The sequence below is a fragment of the Oryctolagus cuniculus genome, chromosome 7 (assembly GCF_051225735.1).
Source record: "Oryctolagus cuniculus isolate XC-2025 breed Fujian yellow rabbit chromosome 7, ASM5122573v1, whole genome shotgun sequence".
Taxonomy (NCBI): domain Eukaryota; kingdom Metazoa; phylum Chordata; class Mammalia; order Lagomorpha; family Leporidae; genus Oryctolagus; species Oryctolagus cuniculus.
The window spans coordinates 21,991,890-22,014,997 of NC_142873.1; the positions used below are offsets into that span (position 1 = coordinate 21,991,890).

General features: G+C 47.0%; 1 protein-coding gene across 1 annotated transcript in view; it reads right to left on the reverse strand.

The window, feature by feature from the left end:
- GALNTL5 (polypeptide N-acetylgalactosaminyltransferase like 5) overlaps nucleotides 1-21,742 on the reverse strand; it is a 39,802-nt gene extending 18,060 nt beyond the window's left edge. The window contains exons 1-4 of the mRNA XM_089299375.1: nucleotides 21,703-21,742; nucleotides 21,417-21,537; nucleotides 9,927-10,093; nucleotides 7,892-8,014 (exon numbers count right to left, since the gene is read on the reverse strand). Coding sequence (XP_089155501.1) covers nucleotides 7,892-8,014; nucleotides 9,927-10,093; nucleotides 21,417-21,537; nucleotides 21,703-21,742 — 451 coding nt within the window. The remainder of the gene's footprint in view (nucleotides 1-7,891; nucleotides 8,015-9,926; nucleotides 10,094-21,416; nucleotides 21,538-21,702) is intronic.
- Between the last annotated feature and the right edge of the window lie 1,366 nt (nucleotides 21,743-23,108).

The following is a 23,108-nucleotide window of genomic DNA, read 5'->3' on the forward strand; positions in this document are numbered from 1 at the left end:
ATTTTCATTTTTTTAAGAGACACAGAGACAAAGGTCTTCCGTCCGTGGTTCATTTCCCACAGGCATGCAACAGCCAGGGCTGAGCCAGGCCAAAGCCAGGACCCAGGAACTCAAGCCAGGTCTCACACGGGTCCCAAGAACCCAAGCACTTGAGCCCCACCTGCTGCCTCCCATGGTGTGTGTGAACAAGGAGCTGGAATAGGAAGTGGAGCAGGCACTAAAATCCAGGAGCTCCAATAAGATGTGGGAGTTCCAAGCAGTGTCCTAACCCTTTGCCAAATGTCCACTCCTCTATTTTCTTCTTCTTTTGAAAATCTTGTTGATTCTCAGGCAAGAAACTAACATCAGTTCACTTCTCATCCACTCCAGTGTATTTCTGGTGTTGCTTTGATGTCTGAGAACTTACTGAATCACACTGGTATAGAACACCTTTTCCTCATGCCTCAGCCAAAACTAAGCCGAGAAGGGTCCCATTTTGACTATTTGACTATAGATAAGTTTTCATACTACTGGTGGTACATAGTTGTTGTTGTTTTTTTTTTTTTTAAAGAGTTATTTATTTGAAAGACAGAGTTACAGAGAGAGGTAGAGACAGAGAGAGAGGTCTTCCATCTGCTGGTTCACTCCCCAGATGGCCGCAACGGCCGGAGCTGCACCAATCTGAAGCCAGAAGCTTCTTCTGGGTCTCCCATGTGGGTGCAGGGGCCCGAGGACTTGGGCCATCCTCCACTGTTTTCCCAGGCCATAGCAGAGAGCTGGATTGGAAAAGGAGAAGCCAGGACTAGAACTGGCGTGCCACACAGTTTTATACTTTGCATTTTCCACCAAAAATAGTTTCTACGGTATAGCATAACACTAGTGAGCATTTTCAAATTATGGCTTCTAATTTGTTAAGTGAAAAATGGCATCTGATTTTCCCACAAAAATAGACAATTGGCTAACAAGCCACAAGGACAAAGTTTCAACAACACTGCTTCTTAAAGAAATGCAAATAAAAACCAATGTGAGGTACCAGGATAACTATGACCTTCAAAAAATGGAAACATAATGTTAGCAAGGATTAGAGAAATCGAACATCTTGTCCATTGCTGGAGGAAATGTTAGTGGTGCAGCCAGTGTAGAAGAGCTTGGCTGGGGCTGTGTTGTCACATAGGGAGCTAAGGGGCTGCCTGCAATGCTGGCATCCCATAGGGGAGCACAGTTTCAAGTCCTGGCTGCTCTGCTTCCCATCCAGCTTCCTGCTAATGCGCCTGAGAAAGCAGAGGAAGGTGGCCTAAGTACTTGGGACTCTGCTATCCCTGTGGGAGACCCAAATGGAGTTTCTAACTCCTGGCTTTGGCCTGACCCAGTGCTGGCTGTTGCTGACATCTGGGGCGTGAACCAGCACATGGAGGTTCTCTCTGTGTCTCTCCCTCTCTTTGGCATTCTGCCTTTCAAGCTAATGAATGAATCCTTTCTAAAAGATGAGAAGACTGGCCAGTGTTGTAGGGTAGTGAGTAAGTTGCTGCCTGCAATGCCAGCTTCCTGTGTGGGCACTGGTTTGTGTCCCGGCTGCTCCACTTCCAGTCCAGCTCTCTGCTGTGGCCTGGGAAAGCAGTGGAAGATGGCCCAAGTGCTTGGGCCCCTACACCCACGTGGGAAACCAGGAAGAAGCACCTGGTTCCTGGCTTCAGCCAGGCTCAGCCCCGGCTGACATAGCCATCTGGGGAGTGAACCAGAGAATGGGAGATCTGTCAGTCCTTCTCTCTCTCTCTCTCTCTCTCGCTCTCGCTCTCGCTCTCGCTCTCTCTCTTTCAAATAAATGAGTACATCTTAAAAAGAAAAGGTGAGAAGAAATTAACTTAAAAAAGAAAAGTAAACAATTTTCCCAAATAGCTAATTGTTCAGGCACCACTAAAAAGCAAACACAACAAAAACAGAAATGGAAAACCCCACCTTTCTTCCCATACTGGTTTGTAGCAGCTTCTCTGTCACATATGTTGTGCACTTGTACACTTCACAATGCTTGGAATGCCAAGAAAAGAAGGGACACTGTATTTTTTAAATCTAATTAACTATGAGAAATATTAGCAAGACTGATAATATCCATCACTGGCTGCAGGGCTGTTAACTGGTGCAAACATTTTTAAGAACAATTTGACAGTATCCATCAAAATTTAAAATAAGTACTATCTTTTACACAGCAATTCCATTTTTAGGAATCTATCCTATAGGCACAACCCCACATTTGCACATAAAGATACATTTACAAGAATTGTCAGTGCAATATTTTTTTAGTAGTAAAAATGAAAACCACCAATTGAGAAATGAGGAAATTATGACAACCATTTATGAAGTCTATTTAGAATACATACAATGCAGCCATTAAAAATAGGAAACATTTAAAAAATTAAATAGGAAATAGTTTTAAATAGGAAACATTAAAAAATATATAAAAACTATGGCCATGGGAAAAGTTCTTAAACCTTAAAAATAAATTAAAAGAAAAAACCTCAAGATAATATCAATAGTATGATTCCAGGTTACGCCACCACTAGTGACACTGGCATCCCATACTGGAGTGCTGGCTTGAGTCCTGGCTGTTCCACTTCCAACCCAGCTTCCTGCTAATTCATCTGGGAAAGCAGTGGAGGGCGGATCAAGTATCTGGGTCCCTGCCACCTGTGGGGAGCAACTCAGACTAGCTGTTACTCGAATTAAGACTTATTCTATGCATCTGCTCTCCCACAATATGGCGCTGGGAGAGGAGGAAACAGCTTCTACACAGCTGCCTCCAGTTCAACCAATAAACTGTAGGACCTGCTCCTGATTGGAGGAGAGCAGCGTATTTGGCGTGTGGGTAGCAGAGTTGGGACTATAAAGGAGGAGAGAGACAACATGCACGAGGAACATCTATCTGAAGGAACACCTGTGCAGCCCCCGAGAGAGCCGGCCGGCGGTGTGCCGCTCCCCCGCGGAAGTGGGGAAAGTGGCAGGGGGAACTGCCCTTCCACGGAGGTGGAAGGGTCGGTAGCCAACCCGGGAAGAACCAGCAGCAAACCCGGGGAGAGCCGAGCAGACAAAAGAACAGCGCAGGGTCCTGTGTCGTTCCTCCACGAAGACAGGGAGCGACATAATGGTGCCGTGACTCGGATAGGAAACCTAGGCAGGGTTTAGTGTCATTTCTCCATGAAGAGGGGGAGCGACATAATGGTGCCGTGACTCGGATAGGAAACCTAGGAGGGAAGAAGCGGGAAGAAGTGGGAAGATACTGGAGAGAGATTAGAGAGAGCCTAGGGAAAAGCAGGACGGAAAAGGTGCCGGAAGAAGCTATCGAAAGCCTAGGGATAGACTCGGATACGGACTGTGGGAAAGAAGTTAGGATTGGATGTTAGGGTTGAAAGCGAAAGTGAAACCTAGAAGAAACTTAGACTCGGATACGGACTGTGGGGAGAAGCCAGGAGAAATGAGAGGGGAATATTGTTGGAAGAAAAGTTAGGAAACATACCGGGTAGAGAAAAATGTTAGGGAAAATGAAGCTGCGGGGGCAGGCTGAGGTGGAGACATAAGCTAGCTTGGGATTCGTCAAGTCAGCCCGGGGAGCTAAAGGCGAAAATCTAAAACCAGAGGTGGAGTCGTAAGCCAGGTTGGAATCCATCAGATTAGCCTGGAGAGCAAAAGACGGGAAGCCAAACCGAAGCGGAGACGTGAGCTAGGTTGAATTCGCCAGGTTAGCCCGGGGAACTTAGACTGAATACCGGTGGCGGAAACGTGAGCTAGGCTGTGTGATTCGTGGAAGCTGCCGCGTGCAGAGAGCGCGCAGGGCACAAGCAGGGGAGCGCACGGGGCGCAAGTAGATAGGGAACACGGGGCTGGCCTGAAGTCCGTGGTGCGGGTGCGAGGGGCGCGGAGACCATGGAGCGTGCGCGAAGCCGGGAAGCCGCGCAGGTGAGAGAAGCGCGGGCCGGGAAGCCGCCGTGGGGCGGGCGCCGGGAAGCCGCGGGGATAAGAAGTTTAGAAGTAAAATGAGAGAAATAGGAATGCTGGCAGATAGAAGTAAAATAGGAGAGACAGGAATGCCTGGAGATAGAGAAATAGAGAAAAATAAGGCCTCCCCACAACACGGCAATGAGAGAGCTTGGATTCGGTCTGCCTGATTAGTAAGACGATAAGCACCTGTGGGCGGCTGCAGGTCACCGAAGACAGGCACGAATTAACATCAATAAGTCTCCCCACAATACGGCAATGAGAAGGCCCGGATTCGGTTTGCCTGATTGGTAGGGCTTGTAAGCACCTGCAGGCAGTTCTAGCAGAGCAGAGCATGCGCTGCAGGGCACCGAACACAGGCACGCATCAGCGCCTAAAAACCTCCTCACAACATGGCGAAGAGAGGACCCGGATTCGGTTTGCCTGATTGGTAGGGCTTGTAAGCACCTGTGGGCAACTCTAGCAAGCAGAGCAGAGTGTGTGCCGCGGGGCACCGAAGACAGGCGCGTATCAATGCCAAAAAATAAAAAGAAAGGGGGATCTGTGGGGAGCAACTCAGACTAGACTGTTACTCGAATTAAGACTTATTCTATGCATCTGCTCTCCCACAATATGGCGCTGGGAGAGGAGGAAACAGCTTCTACACAGCTGCCTCCAGTTCAACCAATAAACTGTAGGACCTGCTCCTGATTGGAGGAGAGCAGCGTATTTGGCGTGTGGGTAGCAGAGTTGGGACTATAAAGGAGGAGAGAGACAACATGCACGAGGAACATCTATCTGAAGGAACACCTGTGCAGCCCCCGAGAGAGCCGGCCGGCGGTGTGCCGCTCCCCCGCGGAAGTGGGGAAAGTGGCAGGGGGAACTGCCCTTCCACGGAGGTGGAAGGGTCGGTAGCCAACCCGGGAAGAACCAGCAGCAAACCCGGGGAGAGCCGAGCAGACAAAAGAACAGCGCAGGGTCCTGTGTCGTTCCTCCACAAAGACGGGGAGCGACAGCCACCCACGTAGGAGACGTGGTTCCAGGCTCTTGGCTTTGGCCTGGACCAGCCCTGGCTGCTGTAGCCATTTAAGGAGTAGCTAGTAGATGGAAGATCTCAGTCTATGATATTCTCTCTCTCTCTCTCACTCTCTCTCTCTCTCTCTCTGTCACTCCTGTTTTTCAACTAAATAAATCTTAAAAAAAAAAAAAAACAAACCCTTAACATCCTGTGCATGTATACATGTGCATTATAAATGCACAAAGGGGTGGGCATTGTGGCACTATGAGTTAAAATGCTGCTTGGGATGCCAGCAGCTCATATTGGAGTGCTCGTTCAAGTTCTGGCTGCTCTGTTTTCAATCCAGCTTCCTACTAATGTGAGAACATAGCAGATGATTGTACAAGTAGTTGGGTTCCTGTCACCCATGTGGGAGACCTGGATGGAGCTCCTGGCTCCTGATTTTGGCCTGGCCCGGCCCCATCTGTTGGAGTCATTTATTTGGAGAGTTGATGAAAGATCTCTCTCTTGGCCGGTGCCATGGCTCAATAGGCTAATCCTCCGCCTGTGGCGCCAGCACACCAGGTTCTAGTCCTGGTAGGGGCACCAGATTCTGTCCCGGTTGCCCCTCTTCCAGGCCAGCTCTCTACTGTGGCCTGGGAAAGCAGTGGAGGATGGCCCAAGTCCTTGGGCCCCGCACCCCATGGGAGACCAGGAGAAGCACTTGGCTCCTGGCTTCAGATCAGCGCGGTGTGCCGGCCGCAGCAGCGCACCAGCCGTGGTGGCCATTGGAGGGTGAACCAACAGCAAAAGGAAGACCTTCCTCTCTGTCTCTCTCTCTCACTGTCCACTCTGCCTGTCAAAAAAATAAAAAATAAAATAAAATAAAAAAGAAATAAAGAAAGAAAGATCTCTCTCTTGCTTTCTCTGTCCAATCTCCTTTGGTCTTTCTGTCTCTCTGCCTTTCAAATAAATAAACTGGATTCTGTCCCAGTTACTCCTCTTCCAGTCCAGCTCTCTGCTGTGGCCCGGGAAGGCAGTGGAGGATGGCCCAATTGCTTGGGCCCTGCACCCGCATGGGAGACCAGGAGGAAGCACCTGGCTCCTGGCTTCAGATCAGTGCAGTGTGCCGGCCATGGCGGCCACTTAGGGGGTGAACCAATGGAAGGAAGACCTTTCTCTCTGTCTCTCTCACTGTCTAACTCTGCCTGTCAAAAAAAAAAAAAAGTCTTTTTACAAGACCCTGAAAAGATGCCTACCATATTGTGTTAATGGCTTATAGTGCATTTGGGACAATGAATATGTATTGTCTTTGTAGTTAAGTAAGAGTATATTTCTACTGATCAGCCGCAAACATGTAAAAAGAGGATCGAATTTTACTTTTATTTGCATCCCACTCAATAAGCAGTGTTCCTTGCTAAGCAGTGGGCTGTCTCACCTGGCTGCAACACAGCCTGGTAAAATACCCCTGCAGAATGATCCATCTCCTTTGATTCTGGTTTCGTGGCTTGCAGAGACCCCTGGGATCATTCAGGTTTGGCAGGAAGCCAGAGAGCAGGAAGCATGCGCCCTCTAAGGAGCTGCTTGACCCCTCTCCCCCAGGACTCAGCCCCCCAACAGGGCTATCTGCTGAGGGCTCACCTAGGAAATGCACTAGACACTGGGCTATCCTGTCTGGGGTTACGCCTCTCCTCCTGTGGGGTGGGGTGGGGTTGGGGGTGGGGTGTTCACATTCAATGCCTGCCCCATGCCTGGTCTCCTTGTCTGGATGTGGGCTCTCCCTGAAAGTCTTTGCTGGCAACGCCGGCAGTGTGATGCTCAGACCTCCCTTCAAGAGAGCAACTGTCTGCTGCCCAAATTTTGGGCTCTACTGTGGCTTGCAAGGCCACACTGTCCTCAGGTTGTGCCCAGCCAATGACTGAGCACAGTGCATGTGTACGGAGACAGAGATGGACCATTTGGACCCCCAGTGTAGGACTTCTTCAGCACAGTCTTGGCACAGGTTCCCCCCCCCCCCCCAGCCTCTCTGAGAGCGCCACCATGGTCCAGCTCTTGGTACCAACCCCCTCCCTGCCCACTTCACATGTGTCAGACCGGAAGCTGACGCACACTGCATCTCCGTTTCCCTTTTATCATTCACACTCATTTCCCCCATCAACTTTTCTCTTCATCATGGCCCCTGCTGCCAGGTCGCCCTAAACCAACCCATGTTTGCCTTTGGTGCTCTCCACGGGGAAGCCCTGTATCTCTAGTCCCTCCCCGCCCCCACGAATGCTTGCTCTCCTCACTCCTGCCCTGGTTGGTTACTGCTGGGTCCCCACGCAGAGAACTCCATCTCAGAGTTTGTGTTTGGAGGGACTCAGCTTGGGGCTGGGGCTGACATTAGGGTCCCTGCAAACGAGTATCTTCCATTTGAAATAACAAGCCCATGTTCTAAAGCAGAATGCGTTAACAGTGGCAAAAGCAGCTTAAAAAGTAGTGGAGTTGGGGCCGGCACTGTGGCATAGCGGGTGAGGCTGCCACCTGTGGTGCCAGCATCCCATATGGGCACCAGTTTGAGTCCTGGCTGCTCCACTTCCGATCCAGCTCTCTGCTGTGGCCTGGGAAAGCAGTAGAAGATGGCCCAAGGCCTTGGGCCCCTGTACCCATGTGAGAGACCCGGAAGAAGCTCCTGGCTCCTGACTTAGGATCAGCGCAGCTCTGGCCATTGGGGCCAATAGGGGAGTGAATCAACGGATGGAAGACCTCTCTGTCTGTCTCTGTCTCTCTGCCTCTCCTTCTCTCTCTGTGTAACTCTTTCAAGTAAAATAAATCTTAAAAAAAAAAAAAAAAGATAGTGGGCTCTATTTCCACTTTGTGATGAAGTTGGAGGGGACGTGGAGGAAGACGTGTGTGTGAGAAGGAAGAGCTGGACACAGCCGTGGGCTCACGTCCAGAACAAATATTTACCAGAAGCGTGAGCTGCTCCGATCAATCTTGCACGAATCAGTCCCTCTCTTCTTTTGTTTCTTATTAATTTAACCACTCCCCGAAAATCTTCCAGCTTCTGATCTAGCTCTTCTTTCAAATCATCTGGAAAGATATCCAACAACTACTTACATTTCTAAACTGATCTATTATTTATAAATAATTTATAAATTATTCATTATCATGGATTTCTGAAAACCATGCTATGTCACAGAGATTCCAACTGTAAAAGAAAATTGTATCCTATGTAAGGGAGAGAAAGAAAAGTGATCCATTTTTCTATGCTTCTGGTGAAACACTTCTATTTTGATAAGCCATTATTAAAATTTGAATAGAAAATTTGAGCTATGGGGCTTGGGTACAATCTGACTTTGCTAATATCTGTGCTAACTATACTGTAATCAACTCTGATTGTGGCTTTGCAATAACTCTTAGCCAAGTTATTAAACTCTTCAAAGTCTGTTTGCTCATCAGTGGGGAAAGGTTATCCATCATGTTTCTAGCAACTCTAGAAAAAAGAAATCCATCACCCAAGTGTTGGGCAGCCAACACGATGGTTAGAAAGGAATCTGGGACCAGGTGAGATTATTACAGGTGCTGCAGAGGTCTAAATCCCCATGTCCCAGGAATCTGCATCCAGGCACTGGGGATCCATGGGGGCCAGCACATGACGAGGGCAGCAGACAGCAAGATCTCCTTCCCCGTCTTTAGAAAGAGTGCCAGGGCCCTGCTGAGAGGTAGGACACAGGCCTCAGAGCTTTGCTTGAGAGGAGGGGCAGCATTTTAGCTCAGATCCTGAAAACACCGCTCCAGCATGCAGGATGCAAGCAGGCTCTGTGGGCCAGGCTTTGGGGCTGAACAAGGTAGCTCTGACAGTGGATATCATTGACATGAAGTAGAGGGCTGGGGTTTCTCCAAAGATGGTCACTACATTGTCTTGCCATCAAAAGGGGCCAGGCCCATGGGAAAAGTGGAGGCAGCAGGTCAAGGCCAGGCGCTTGTGTAACTCCGGGCCCCAGACCCCTGGGACCCGTGCACCAGCTTGTAGGAGTTTCATCAGGAGTGCATATGGGTATAAAAAGCAAAAAAAAAAAAAAAAAAAAAAAAAAGGTTCTGTTTAAAAAAATCATCCTACATCATCCTACAGCATATGAAGATTTGTCATGAATCACAGGAAAGACTGTGTCAATCTTCAGCTCCATCAGAACACAGAAAACCCTTTGTTCTGTGGTTGAGAATCTGTGTGGGCCCAAGGCTCAGGTCTAGGAGAAGTAGACACATTTGATCTGACAGCACATTCATATCCTGGCCCCCTTAGTTTCTTATGGAGGACTACTACGTAGCATAGCAAATTATGAGCAGCTTACCAGATGTCATGGACTGAATGTCTGTGTCCTCTTAAAGTTCATATGTCAAAACCTAATACCCTGGGGCTGGCGCCGTGGCGCAGTAGGTTAATCCTCCTCCTGCGGTACTGGCATCCCATATGGGCACCAGTTTTAGTCACAGCTGCCCCTTTTCCAATCCAGTTCTCTGCTATGGCCTGGGAAAGCAGCAGAAGATGGTCCAAGTCCTTGGGTCCCTGCATCCGCATGGGAGACCTGGAAGAAGCACCTGGCTCCTGGCTTCGGATAGGTGCAGCTCCGGCCATTGCAGCCATTTGGGGAGTGACCCAGTGGATGGAAGACCTTTCTCTCTGTCTCTCCCTCTCACTGTTTGTAACTCTACCTCTCAAATAAATAAATAAAAATCTTTTTTTTTTAAATCTAATTCCCAGAATGATGGCATTTGGAAGTATGGACTTTGGGAGGTATTAGGTCATGAGGTGGAGTCCCTCTCCCAACTCTACACTCATACATAAGCTACATAAAATACCTAATTGTTCCAAACTCACCATATACACACAGCTCATAGTGCATTGCCTCCTTCAATACTTACCCCAAATGTTCACTGTATAAAACACCCAAGCACTCTCCATCAGGGAGAGTACTACCTTCAAAGTAGGGATTAATCTTACCAAATTCGCTCATGTCATCTACCAAGATAATTTCTTCAAGGAGATGAGATGGAGTGAGATTCACGACACTGGATAATGTCCGAAGCAAGGCATTAATTTCTTCATTGTGGAAGCAAATAATAATGCTGGCAGTAGGGAGACGGTGTGGGTACCGTTTTTGATGACATCTGTGGTCATGAATAATAAGAAAATCACTCAATCTAAAAATCTTGGATAGGAGGTGGGTGTTGGGTGAGGTGGTTAACACAACACTCAGATACCTGCATCCCATATTGAAGTGCATAGGTTCAAGTCCCAGCTACACCCTCATTTCACATTCCTGCCAGTGTGCATCCTCGAAGGCAGAAGGTGATGTCTCAGGTGACTGGGTCCCTGCCACCTGCCACCCGTGTGGGAGCCCTGGATTGAATTCCTGGCCTTGCTCTGCCCTAGCCCTGGCTGTTGTGACCATTTGGGGAGTGAACCAGCAGATGGGAGGTCTCTTTTTTTGTCTATGTGTCTGTGTCTCTCTCTTTTAAATAGATTAAAAAAAAAAAACAATAAAAGCCTTGGATATTTTGGGGTCTCATCAAACACCTTTCCTTATTTTGTTCTTTTTTCCCCTCTTTTCTCCTTCAATTGGAGATTATGATAATGAGATAACAGTACACCTAAAAAGACAAAAATTAAGATGCAAAATTTATTTAATTTTTCTGCTGTTCTAATATTTTCAAATTCACTTTGTCCCTCTTAGTACCACTAATAATCACTCTGAGATTGATCATCTTACTTCTATCTTTTTTTCGAGGGGGACAGGCAGAGTTAGACAGTGTGAGAGAGAGACAGAGAGACAGAGAGAAAGGTCTTCCTTTACCGTTGTTCACCCCCCAAATGGCCTCAACGGCAGGCGTGCTGTACCGATCCGAAGCCAGGAGCCAGGTGCTTCTTCTGGTCTCCCATGCGGGTGCAGGGCCCAAGCACTTGGGCCATCCTCCACTGCCTTCCCGGGCCACAGCAGAGAGCTGGACTGGAAGAGGAGCAACCGGTACAGAATCTGGTGCCCCAACCGGGACTAGAACCTGGGGTGCCGGCGCCGCAGGTGGAGGATTAGCCTAGTGAGCCGCGGCGCCACCTACTTCTATCTTAAACCAATTATAAACACAAATTAAATACATGTTTTACTTTCATTATAAAGCTGAATTATTAAACTGATGCATATTGAAAGGTTCACATGAACTTTACTATCTTCAAGAAAATACATTGTATTTTGTTCTTATATTTGTGTAGTCTGTTGCAACAAAGAAACAAAGTGAATAGGGAATAATTGGATTTCTTCCATGTATTTGATAAAATGTTTCATTATTGTTCGGGGTACATAAGGGAACAATAGATGTTGAATTGTTGTATTATTGGGTTGTATTTTGAAATATTAAGGTTGTGAATTGCAGAAACTTATTGACGCTAACGGAAGTAAAAGCAAGGAAGGCCTATTGTCAAGTGACCCGAATCTCTCAGCAGATCTCATTTCAGGAATGCGGCTGGGCCCTTGCAGAATCATGAAATGAGAGACTTGCCATCTGGACATGCTCTCCGTCTCTGCTATTGTCTTGATTTGCAGGAAAAACAGCAGCAATGGTGACAGTGACTATTGGTGGCATCAACCCCCCTCGAAGGGTGGTGAGGATTCAACAGATTAACATTTGTAAAATGCTCAGAACAGCGCCTGGTTGTAGCATTCTATATAAGGCTCGTTAGGTGACTCTTGCTCTCTCTCTCTCTCTGCAACCTGGCTGGTTTCCACTTCTTTCCCATGCGGTGGGAAATATTGCTGATGTCAGCCTATCTTAAAATCCAGCGCCCACGCAGGTTTGGACTTTCTCTTTCCCAGGAACAAAAATTGACAGGAAATGCTTCATTAGTCCAGCCTGGCTCAGGGGCCCACCCTGCGGTGAACTGGGGCCAGACAGTGGGACCAAAACATACAAATCATTCTCCTCACTGCAGTCTTGTGAAAAGGGGACTGCTTCCTGGGCAGGCAGGCCTACAGGTGACAAGCAGGGCACTTTTGGTATACCCATGGAGTGGAGTCCCAGACTAGATGAATATCTAGAAGGAGTGACCACTGTGTGGAGGCCGACCTCATGCTCAAAGGAACAGAGAATGTGTGAGATCAGGGAACCAAGACATGGCCTGGGCAGGATGAGAATGGTGTCTTAGTGCAACATCCTGTACTTGAGTCTGAAACATTCCGTGGGAAAATAAGGTTTTGCAGAAATATAGAGGAGGAAAGTGAAAGACTTGAATTCCAGTAGGATCCCTAAGTCATGAGTGAGGAAGTTGAAGAGAGGAGAGGGAGGGAAAGGGGAAGAGGAGAGGGGAAGAGCAGAGGGGAGGGGAGGGGAAGGGGAGGAAGAGAGGAGTCGGGGGAGGGGAGACCGGAGGAGAGAAGGAGAGGGGAGGAGAGGAGGAGAGGGGAGAGGAGAAGGCGTGATGCTGGCAGGGTGATACCGGGAATGAAAGAGATGGCAGTCCAAGGTAAACTGAGCTACTTCAATCACCCCTCTAATACTATATTCCATCCTGGGCATGTATCAGTTTAAGAACACTATAGGTAAACTGAGTCCCTTCAGTCTGATGATGGTAAAGGATCCAGAAACTGTGTCACATGAGGACACTTTAGACCCCAAAAGAACCTGGTGAGTAAGGCATTCTCTAAAATTAACCGATAAATATATCTGTGGTATTTGTAGATAGAAAATTTTTCTGACTCAAACTGGTAAAAGTAATTTGAGCAAGATCTGGGCTTGGTCCTCCTCAGTGAGCAGGTCAATGCTAACAATAGTATAGTGTGAAGCAGGATTGCTAGGGATTCAATTGTGTCCCCCAAGTCCAAATGTTGAAGTCCTAATCTCCAGGGCCTCAGGACATGACCTAGTCAGAATTAGGGTTGTACTGTGGCATAGCGGGTAAAGCCACCACCTGCTGTGCCTGCATTCCACATGGGCACCGGTTCAAGACCTGGCTGCTCCATTTCCCATCCAGCTCTCTGCTATGGCCTGGGAAAGCAGAAGAAGATGGTCTAAGTGCTTGGGCCCCTGTACCCACATGGGAGACCTGGAAAAAGCTCCTGGCTCTTGGATTTGGATCGGCCCAGCTCCAGCCGTTGTGGCCATTTGGGTAGTGAACCAGTGGATGGAAGACCTCCCTCTCTCTTTCTCTCTCTCTCTCTCTCTGCCTCTCTGTAACTCTGCCTTTCAAATAAATAATCTTAAAAAAAGAGAGAGAGAGAAAGAAATAGGGTTGCGGCAGGCCTAGGGGCAAGCCCTCATCCAGCGTGCCTGGTGTCCTCACCAGAGGGCACAGTAGGCACACAGATGTGGACAGAGGGAAGATGAGGTAGAGACCCGTGGAGAGACAGCCTTCTACACATGGGAGAGAGAGGCCTGGGCAGACTCTCCCCTGACAGCCCTCAGAGGAAACCAACCCTGGCAACACATTACATGCAGAGTGTAGCCTGCAAGACTGTGAGAGAATACAGCAAGTTCCTGGTGTTTTCTTACAGCAGCCTGTCAGACCAGTACCAGGCAGCTATCTGAACATGTGTGAATGTCGCCCTGGGTTCTTGCTAGATGCACATTCTGGCTTGGGATTCTGCAGCGCGAACCATCTCCCAGGGCTGCCGGTACTGTGGGTTCTCACACCACACTTTGACCGTTGCGGCCAATTGGAGAGTGAACCAGTGGATGGAAGACCTCTCTCTCTGCCTCTCCTTCTCTCTCTGTGTAGCTCTGACTTGCAAATAAATAAATAAATAAATCTAAAAAAAAAAAAAAAAAAAAAAGAACTCCACACAGCAATCGGCCTTTAAAAAAATAAAAAATTAATTAGTTAATTAGTTTCTTTGCCTGGCAGAGACAGAGAGGGAGAGAGCTCTTCCATCCCCCGGCTCACTCCCCCAGATGCCTGCTACAGCCTGGGCTGGGCTGAGGCTGAAGCCAGGAGCCTGGAATTCCATCCAGGTCTCCATGTGTGTGGCAGGAATACAATTACTTGAGCCACCAGCACTGCCTCCCAGGGTCTGCATTAGGGAGCTGTAGTCAGCAGCTGGTACTCTGCTATGGGATGTGGGTGTCTTAACTGCTAGGCTAAGCACTCACCCCAGGTATAACTAGTTTAAAGAAGGAAAACAAAATGATCCTAGCAACTCAGTCCTGAGCAAGCACGTGTTAAAACTTAGCAGTCATTTCTGATTAAATCCCAAAACTGATTTTCAAATGATGCAGTTTTGGCTGTTCAGGGTTCACACTAAAGGTAGGCTTGGCTACCAACACAGCAATTCAAACCTCCTGCTAGTTTTGTGTCATATCTATGAGAAGAATTGCATTTAAAGAAAGGAAAAGAAAATGAATATTAATAGAATAAATGGGGGTACTTTAAGTGAAAGAGAAAAATGTTTTTGATGTGGTTAAACAGGGTTGGTCAGAAGTCAACCACAAACATTAGAAAGTTAAATACTAAAAGACTAATTTCAAACTTATTCTATGAGGTCAACATTTGATTCGACAACAACAACAAAAACCAACAGGGGCCTGCGCTGTGGTGTAGTAGCTTAAGCCTCTGCCTGCAGAGCCAGCATCCCATATGGACACTGGTTTGAGTCTCGGCTGTTCTACTTCTGATCCAGCTCCCTGCTAATGCACCTGGGAAAGCAGTGGTAGATGGTCCAAGTGCTTGGACCCCTGCACCCACGTGGGAGACCTGGAAGAAGCTCCTGGCTCCTGGCTTCGGATCAGCGCAGCTATGGCCATTGCGGCCATCTGGGGAGTGAACCAGCAGATGAAAACCTGTCTCTTTCTCTCTCTCTCTTTCTCTCTAGCTCTACTTCTCTCTGTAACTCTGTCTTTCAAATAAATAAAATAATTCTTAAAAAAAAGTCTCAGGAAACAAGGAATAAGAAGATTTTCCTCAGTTTGAAAAAGGACAGGTTGAAACACCTCTTGTCAATGTTGCATTTAATGGCGAAAGCTTGAGTGCTAAGATCAAGAACAAAAGAAGGCCGCCTACTCTCACTATTCCTATTCAAGACTGTATTGAAGGTGGTAGCCTGCTTAGGAAGTCAAGAAACAAAGTGTCCAAACTGGAAAAGAAGAAGGAAAAAGCATCCTTATTTTCTGATGATATGCCAACATATGTAAACAATCCAACAGGATCTAAAACAAACAAAAACCTCACAAACTACTGAAGCTAATCAGGGAATTTTGCAAGGTTACAGGATGTAAGACCAATATACAACATTCAGTCATATTTCTACATATCAGCAACAAACAATTGGAGGGTAAAAATCTGAAAATATTATTTACAATGCCATCCAAATGTGAAACACTTAAGGATAAATCTGGTAAAAGATATTTAAGGTTTTTTTTTTTTTAATAAAGATTTGGTTGTTTATTTGAAAGAGCTACAAACAAGGAGAAGGAGAAGGAGAGGGAGAGGGAGAGGGAGAGGGAGAGGGAGAGAGAGAGAGAGAGAGAATCTCCTATCCATTGATTCATCCCACAAGTGGCCACAATGGCCGGTGCTGGGCCAGGCTGAAGCCAGGAGCCAGGAGCTTCTTTCTGAGTGCAGAGAACCAAGCACTTGGGCCGTCCTCTACTGCTTTCCCAGGCACATTAGCAGGGAGCTGGATTGGAAGTAGATCAGCTGGGACTCGAACTGGCACCCACATGGGATGCTGGCACTGCAGGAGGCAGCTTTTACCTACTAAGCAACAGCACTGGCCCCCAAAATTTAAGACTTGTACAACAACAACAACAACAAAAAAAAACCTTGAGAGATATTTAAGGAGACCTATGTAAAAGAGAGATACCTTAGGCCGGCGCCGCGGCTCACTAGGCTAATCCTCCGCCTTGCGGCGCCGGCACACCGGGTTCTAGTCCCGGTCGGGGCACCGGATTCTGTCCCGGTTGCCCCTCTTCCAGGCCAGCTCTCTGCTGTGGCCAGGGAGTGCAGTGGAGGATGGCCCAGGTGCTTGGGTCCTGCACCCCATGGGAGACCAGGAAAAGCACCTGGCTCCTGGCTCCTGCAATCGGATCAGCGCGGTGCGCCGGCCGCGGCGGCCATTGGAGGGTGAACCAACGGCAAAGGAAGACCTTTCTGTCTGTCTCTCTCTCTCACTGTCCACTCTGCCTGTCAAAAAAAAAAAAAAAAAAAAAAAGAGAGATACCTTGTTCAAGGTGTGAGAAGCCTCAAAATTGTTAATATGTCAATTCTCAGATTGGACTCAGTGTAAACCCTAAGAAAACCTACAGCAGGCTTGTGTGTGAAAACTGATAGATGATTCTAAAATTATATGGAAGTGGATGAAACCTTAATATCGACTGAAAAATGTGTAGACAAACACTTTATGATTTCTTTTTTTTTCCTTTTCTTTTTTTTTTTTTTATTATTTTTTGACAGGCAGAGTGGACAGTGAGAGAGAGAGACAGAGAGAAAGGTCTTCCTTTGCCGTTGGTTCACCCTCCAATGGCCGCCGTGGCCGGCGCGCTGCGGCCGGCGCACCGCGCTGATCCAATGGCAGGAGCCAGGAGCCAGGTGCTTCTCCTGGTCTCCCATGGGGTGCAGGGCCCAAGCACCTGGGCCATCCTCCACTGCACTCCCTGGCCACAGCAGAGAGCTGGCCTGGAAGAGGGGCAACCGGGACAGAACCCGGCGCCCCGACCGGGACTAGAACCCAGTGTGCCGGCGCCGCTAGGCCGAGGATTAGCTCAGTGAGCCGCGGCGCCGGCCCACTTTATGATTTCTAAGCTTGTTATAAGTTTGTAGTAATCAAGATAGTGTGGCATTGGCCTCAGAATAAATGAATAGAGGGGCTGGCATTGTTGTGCAGTGGATTAAGCCGTCTGTGACACCAGCATGCCATGTGAGCATGGGTTTGAGTCCCCTGGCTGCTCCACTTCCAATCAGCTCCCTGCTATGGCCTGGGAAAGCAGTAGAAGACGGCCCATGTGCTTGGGCCCCTGCACCTGCGTGGGAGACCCAGAAGAAGCTCCTGGCGCCTGACTCCAGCTTCTTGCTAATGCAGATCCTGGGAGGCAGCAGGGATGGCTCGAGAAACTGGGCTCCTGCAACCCCCAAGGGAGACCTGACTGAGTTCTAACTCATTGGCCCAGCCCAGTCCTGGCCATTGTGGGCGGCACAGGGGAGAAAACCAGGAAACAGAAGTGCTTTCTATTTGTCTTTCTCTGCCTTCAAATATAAATCATTTCAAAAGATTAATTTTGACTCTTAATTAATATCATATACAAGAATTAACTCAAAATAGACTGTAAACCTAAAGGAAAGATGGAAACCACAGTACTTCTACAAGGAAATACATGAGAAATATTTGTGATTTTGGATCAGGCAAAAGTAAAATTAAAATAACCAATAATTTTAATTAAATACAAATAAAATTATAAATAATCAAATTACTATGCTGGATGTCATCAAAATTAAAACTTCTGCTTTTCAAAAGTCACTGTTTATAACATGTAAAAAAGCAGCCACAGACTCAGAGAGACTATTTCCAATCATATATCTTGGTCTTTCTCTGACTACATGAAGAATTCTCAAACCCAGTAACAAGAACGCAGTCTAACCGAAAAAAATGGGCAAAATATTTGAACTCAACAAAGAAGATATGCAGGTGGAAAATAGATACAGAAAAAGACGGCCACGCCATCAGCCTGGTTGGCAAAGATGTGGAGGCACCAGGAATCCCACTGCCAAGGAGAAGGTGAGAGGCAGCCATCACTTTTTCCATGTATGGTGGTTTTCTCCTCGGCCGTCCCATTTGCTGGCACACAACTGTTCCTAGTAGACTCTTAGGATCCTGTACGTCTGTGGTGCCAACTTTCAGTCCTTCATTTCTGACTTCATTTGCGTTTTCAATCTTTTTTCTTAATCTACTTAAAATTCCCCAAATTTGTTTATCTTTTCAAAGTCAACGCTTACTTCTTGTTCTCCATTGTTTTCTGTTTCCCAGTTTCTATTTCATTTACTTTGCCCCGATCTGTTTTAAAGTTTAATTTTAATTACTTTAGTTGAAAGGGGGAGAGAGAGAGAGAGAGAGAGAGAGGAACCTTCGACTCATGGGTTCACTCCTTAAATGCCTACAACAGCCAAGTCTGGGCCAGGCTGAAGCCAGGAACCTGGAACTCCGTCTGGATCTCCCGGAATGCCGGCGCTTCAGGCCAGGGCTTTAACCCACTGTGCCATAGCACTAGCCCCCTATTTAGTTCTGATCTTAATTTTTTCCTTCCTTTTGGCATCTTTGGTTTAATTTGTTCTTTTCCTAGTTTTCTAAGCTGTAACATTAGGTTGTTTATTTGGGGTCTTTTTTGATGTATGTGTTTTGTCCCGTGAACTTCCCTTTTCGAACTGTTTCTGCTATATCCCATAAGCTCAGTATGTAGAGTTTCCATTTTCAATTTTATCAAGATATTTTTAGTTTCAATTTTAATTCCTTTGTTGACCCTTGGGTGTATAATAACATGTTTAATTTCCACAGATCTGTGAGTATTTGGACATTCTTTCTAATATTGATTTCTGGTTTCATACTATTGTGGTCAGAAAAGGTATTTGAATTCAATTTTCGTCAATTTGTTCAGATTTGCTGTGTGGGGGAGGCACTGCGGTGCCGTGTACTAAGCTGCTGCTAAGGATGCCCACTTTCCATAATGGAATGCCTGGTTTGACTTCAGTTATTCTGTTCTTCCCACCCAACTTCTGAATGTACCTGGAAGGTGGCGAATGATGGCCCAAGTACTTGGGTTCCTGCCACCCACGTGGGAGACAGGGTAGAGTTCCTGGCTCCTGGGTTTTGCATGGCTCGGCTCTGACCATTGTGGCCATTTGTGGGATTGAAACAGCAGATAGAAAAATCTCTCTTTCTATCTCTTTCACTCTGCCTTTCAAATAAATAAATAATAAATAAATAAACTTAAAAAAATTTTTTTTTATTTTTTGACAGGCAGAGTGGACAGTGAGAGAGAGAGAGAAAGGTCTTCCTTTGCCGTTGGTTCACCCTCCAATGGCCGCCGCAGCCGGCGCGCTGCAGCCGGCGCACCGCGCTGATCCGATGGCAGGAGCCAGGTGCTTCTCCTGGTCTCCCATGGGGTGCAGGGCCCAAGCACTTGGGCCATCCTCCACCGCACTCCCTGGCCACAGCAGAGAGCTGGCCTGGAAGAGGAGCAACCGGGACAGAATCCAGCGCCCCGACCGGGACTAGAACCCGGTGTGCCGGCACCGCAAGGCGGAGGATTAGCCTAGTGAGCCATGGCGCCGGCCTGTAAATAAACTTTTTAAAAAATGGTGTTTCTTGCCAGCGCCGCGGCTCACTAGGCTAATCCTCCGCCTGCAGCTCCGGCACACCGGATTCTAGTCCTGGTTGGGGCGCTGGATTCTGTCCCAATTGCTCCTCTTCCAGGACAGCTCTCTGCTGTGGCCAGGGAGTGCAGTGGAGGATGGCCTAAGTGCTTGGGCCCTGCACCTGCATGGGAGACCAGGAGGAAGCAGCTGGCTCCTGGTTTTGGATCAGTGCAGCGTGCCGGCTATAGCAGCCATTTAGGGGATTTACCAACGGAAGGAAGACCTTTCTCTCTGTCTCTCTTACTGTCTAACTCTGCCTGTCAAAAAAAAAAAGGTGTTTCTAATTTTTAACAATTACTTGGTGTGTGGCCTAACATGTAGTCTATCTTGGGAGATTTTCCATGTGTGCTTGAGAAGTGTTATGTATTCTGCACACACTTCTTTTCAATTACAAAATCAAGGTCAAAGAAAAATAAAGTCAGGCAAAGCTGAAAAGGATACTACAGTAATGACTGAGAATCTGTTTGGACTCCAGATAATGACAGCTACTCCTAGCAGATAACATTTATTTTTCTATGGAATTCCTTTTTATGGAATAGAATTCTTTTTATGGAATAGCATCTCCTTAAGTTAACATTTTGAATAATATGCAGATCTCTCTAAACGTATTGTTTTCCTTGTAAATAATCACTTGATGGAGGAAGGGAAGAAAAGGCAGTCACACTACCTATTTATTTATTTATTTATTTATTTTATTTGACAGGCAGAGTTAGGCAGTGAGGAAGAGACAGAGAAAGGTCTTCCTTCCGTTGGTTCACCCCCCAAATGGCTGCTACAGCTGGCGTGCTACGCTGATCTGAAGCCAGGAGCCAGGTGCTTGCGCCATCCTCCACTGCATTCCCAGGCCACAGCAGAGCTGGACTGGAAGAGGAGCAACCGGGACCAGAACCCGGAGCCCATATGGGATGCCGGCACCGCAGGTGGAAGATTAACTTAGTGAACCACGCACCGGACCCACACTATTTTAGAAGGTGCAATTGAGTGGAAAGAAACGATGGGATGGAGAGAAATTCATTACTTATCAAAATTCCAAAACACTGGCTTTTGTGGTAGTTAAATAGAGAGGAAAACAAATCTAAGTGAAATTCATATCATGATCTACGGCCTCCATAAATTTAAATTGTTTTTCTTTTATTATAACCCAAATAGACTGTGTCAGTGTGTGCACAAACACTGTATCTCCTGCACATACCATGTCATAAACGGTGTTGGTGGCTTCAAATGTCTGTTACACACAATTTGCAATAAGGCCAAGTGACCCCACTTTGTCCCATTCTCAGGAACTTGGTCATTATCTCTGTATTACAGAAAGATGTCTATATTTCTTTCCTTAAGGACATTTCATGGAGTTTAAGGGGGAGGACCAGCCCTCTGTCTGGAGACCATCAGAATCTAAATGAGATTTAAAAAGCATGGACATCTAGGCTACAGTATGGACGAACACTGAGGACGTTATGCTAAGTGAAATAAGCCAGCCACAGAAGGTGAAATGCTGTGTGAGTCCACTTCTCAGAGGCTCCTGGAGGAGTCAAGGTCAGAGACAGACGGAGGGTGCTGGTTGCCAGGAGCGTGGGGGCGGAGACAGAGAGAGCTGTTCGGAGTGGACAGAGTTTCAGTTTGGAAAGATGAAGAAGTCTGGCAGTGGACGGTACCGACGTTGTACAGTAAGGTGAATGTCCTTAATGCCACCGAAGTGGACGTTTTAAAACAAAATTGTCAATTTTATGTCAGGTGTATTTTATAACATTTTTTTTAAAGAGGCCTTAACATAAATGACTGAAGGAAGTGTGAAAATAAAGGAGACTTTGGAGAAAAAAATACATAGCTGGTAGAAGCATTTTCCACTAGGACCGTATCCCCACCTCCGCAAAAACTGTAATTTAATAAAAACATCCGTGGGTGATTCAGTCTGTGGAGATCCCTAGAACACACTCTGTTCCAGTGGGGAAGGTATTCTCTGTGCTATAAGCTTTAGAATCTTGAAATCAGATCTGGACAGGATCTGACTTCAAGTCTGGAAAATAGTGATCTGTATTATAAGACTTCTAATACGTTGAAATTAAAATCTAGTTCATAACTTTAAAAAAAATAGATGAAACATACATTTTATCCCTGGTATCTGGCACATCTCTTCTGATGCCCACACTTCTACTGATAAGGATGTTTAATCCATATTTGAAAAATCCACTATAAAATTCTGGATTGGAATGGTTAAAATTGCCAACTGCAAGAAAACATAATTAGAGTCACATAAGTAAAGACTTATCACAACACACAGAGCAGGTCAACAGGGACAACACTGCTGGCCTCGCTTCTTTTACAATGAGACACAATCATTTTTTTGGAATCCAAAGAGCCCAGCATTGACAAGGGAGTACAGAGCACTGACACAAGTCAAAGCGGATTCTCTTGCAAAGTGTAGTCAGCATTGGGTCTTCCAGTGAAGGAATCCTTAGGATACTTGGTGCACTGGTGATTCTCGACTGTAGTGTGACATGATAGTGACAAAAGGACTTGCGGCAGGCAGAGGGATGAGCGTGGAAATCCCTCGCCAAAGTTCCATATCCAGGGAACAAGGTGAGATAATCAGACGGCAGCCCAGATAAATCAGTCACAGTAATAAGTGAAGCTGGGGGCGATTCCCCTTTCAAAGGTAAAAGCTCTTAAGTGGAAGTAGAAACCAAAACGTAGTCATAAAAGATAAAATTAAGTAAAATGCTTCACAGTGAAAGGACGGTCAAAGAATCCAAGAGGCAAAATATCATCACAAAAAGGTATACAATTTCGCCTGCAGAAGCACTCAGAGAGCCATTTGATACTAAGAGTTAATGTCACAGAGAGATTTCATAGCAGTGTTCTTGCAGGAGTGTTTAATGATGCCAGACAATGACACAACAAAACCCTGCAGAAACATGGTTTGAAATACTAACATGACTGCCAGGGAGAAATAGCAATAGAATTAGAAAAAAAAAGATTTATTTATTTGAAAGAGTTACAGAGAGAGAGAGAGAGAGAGAGAGAGAGAGAGGTCTTCCATCTGCTGGTTTACTCCCCAAATGGCTACAATGGCTGGTGCTGGGCCAGGCCAAAGTCAGGAGCCAGAAGCTTCCTCCAGGTCCCCCATGTGAGTGCAGGGGTCCAAGCACTTGGGCCATCCTCTGCTGCTTTCCCAGGCACACTAGCAAGGAGCTGGGTGGAAAGTAGAGCAGCCGGGATTCGAACCGGTGCCCATAGAGGGTGCAGGCATTGCATGTAGTGGCTTACCCCACTATGCTTAAACTATTCCAATAATGGAATATTTGAAGTACAACTTTGAATTGGAGGAAACAGTTGGGAGGAATAAGCTAATCAAAACCTAAGCCTCCACTGGGCAGACACAGGCAGAGCCTGGATATCCTTCTGGGTGGTGTTGGCTGCTGCTGGTGGGGGGTGGAGGGTTGGTCTTTTACAGTTGGAACCTGGTGGGAGCAAGTGTATCACTTCTTGGCCTTTTGGCTGAGATCAAGAGCGGAGAGTGGGTGATACTCCGAGTCTCTTGGTGGCATGTTGAACCTGTAGCTCCACCTGGCAGCAACAAGAATTAATGAAGTGAGGTGGGGCTTATCAGCAGGTCCCCTGCTTCGGCCCCGCTGGCCTTTGCTGTCGCTGGGGGCCCCTATGGGGAACGGAATCTTCACTCTCCCTTGGTAGCAACAAGAGAGACACTGGTCAGGGTGGTTGACCCTCCTCCTGCCCTTGTGCCAGTGAGGCCTCCTGGGGAGCTGAGCCTCTCCTGTCTGGTGTTAGTGAGTTCAG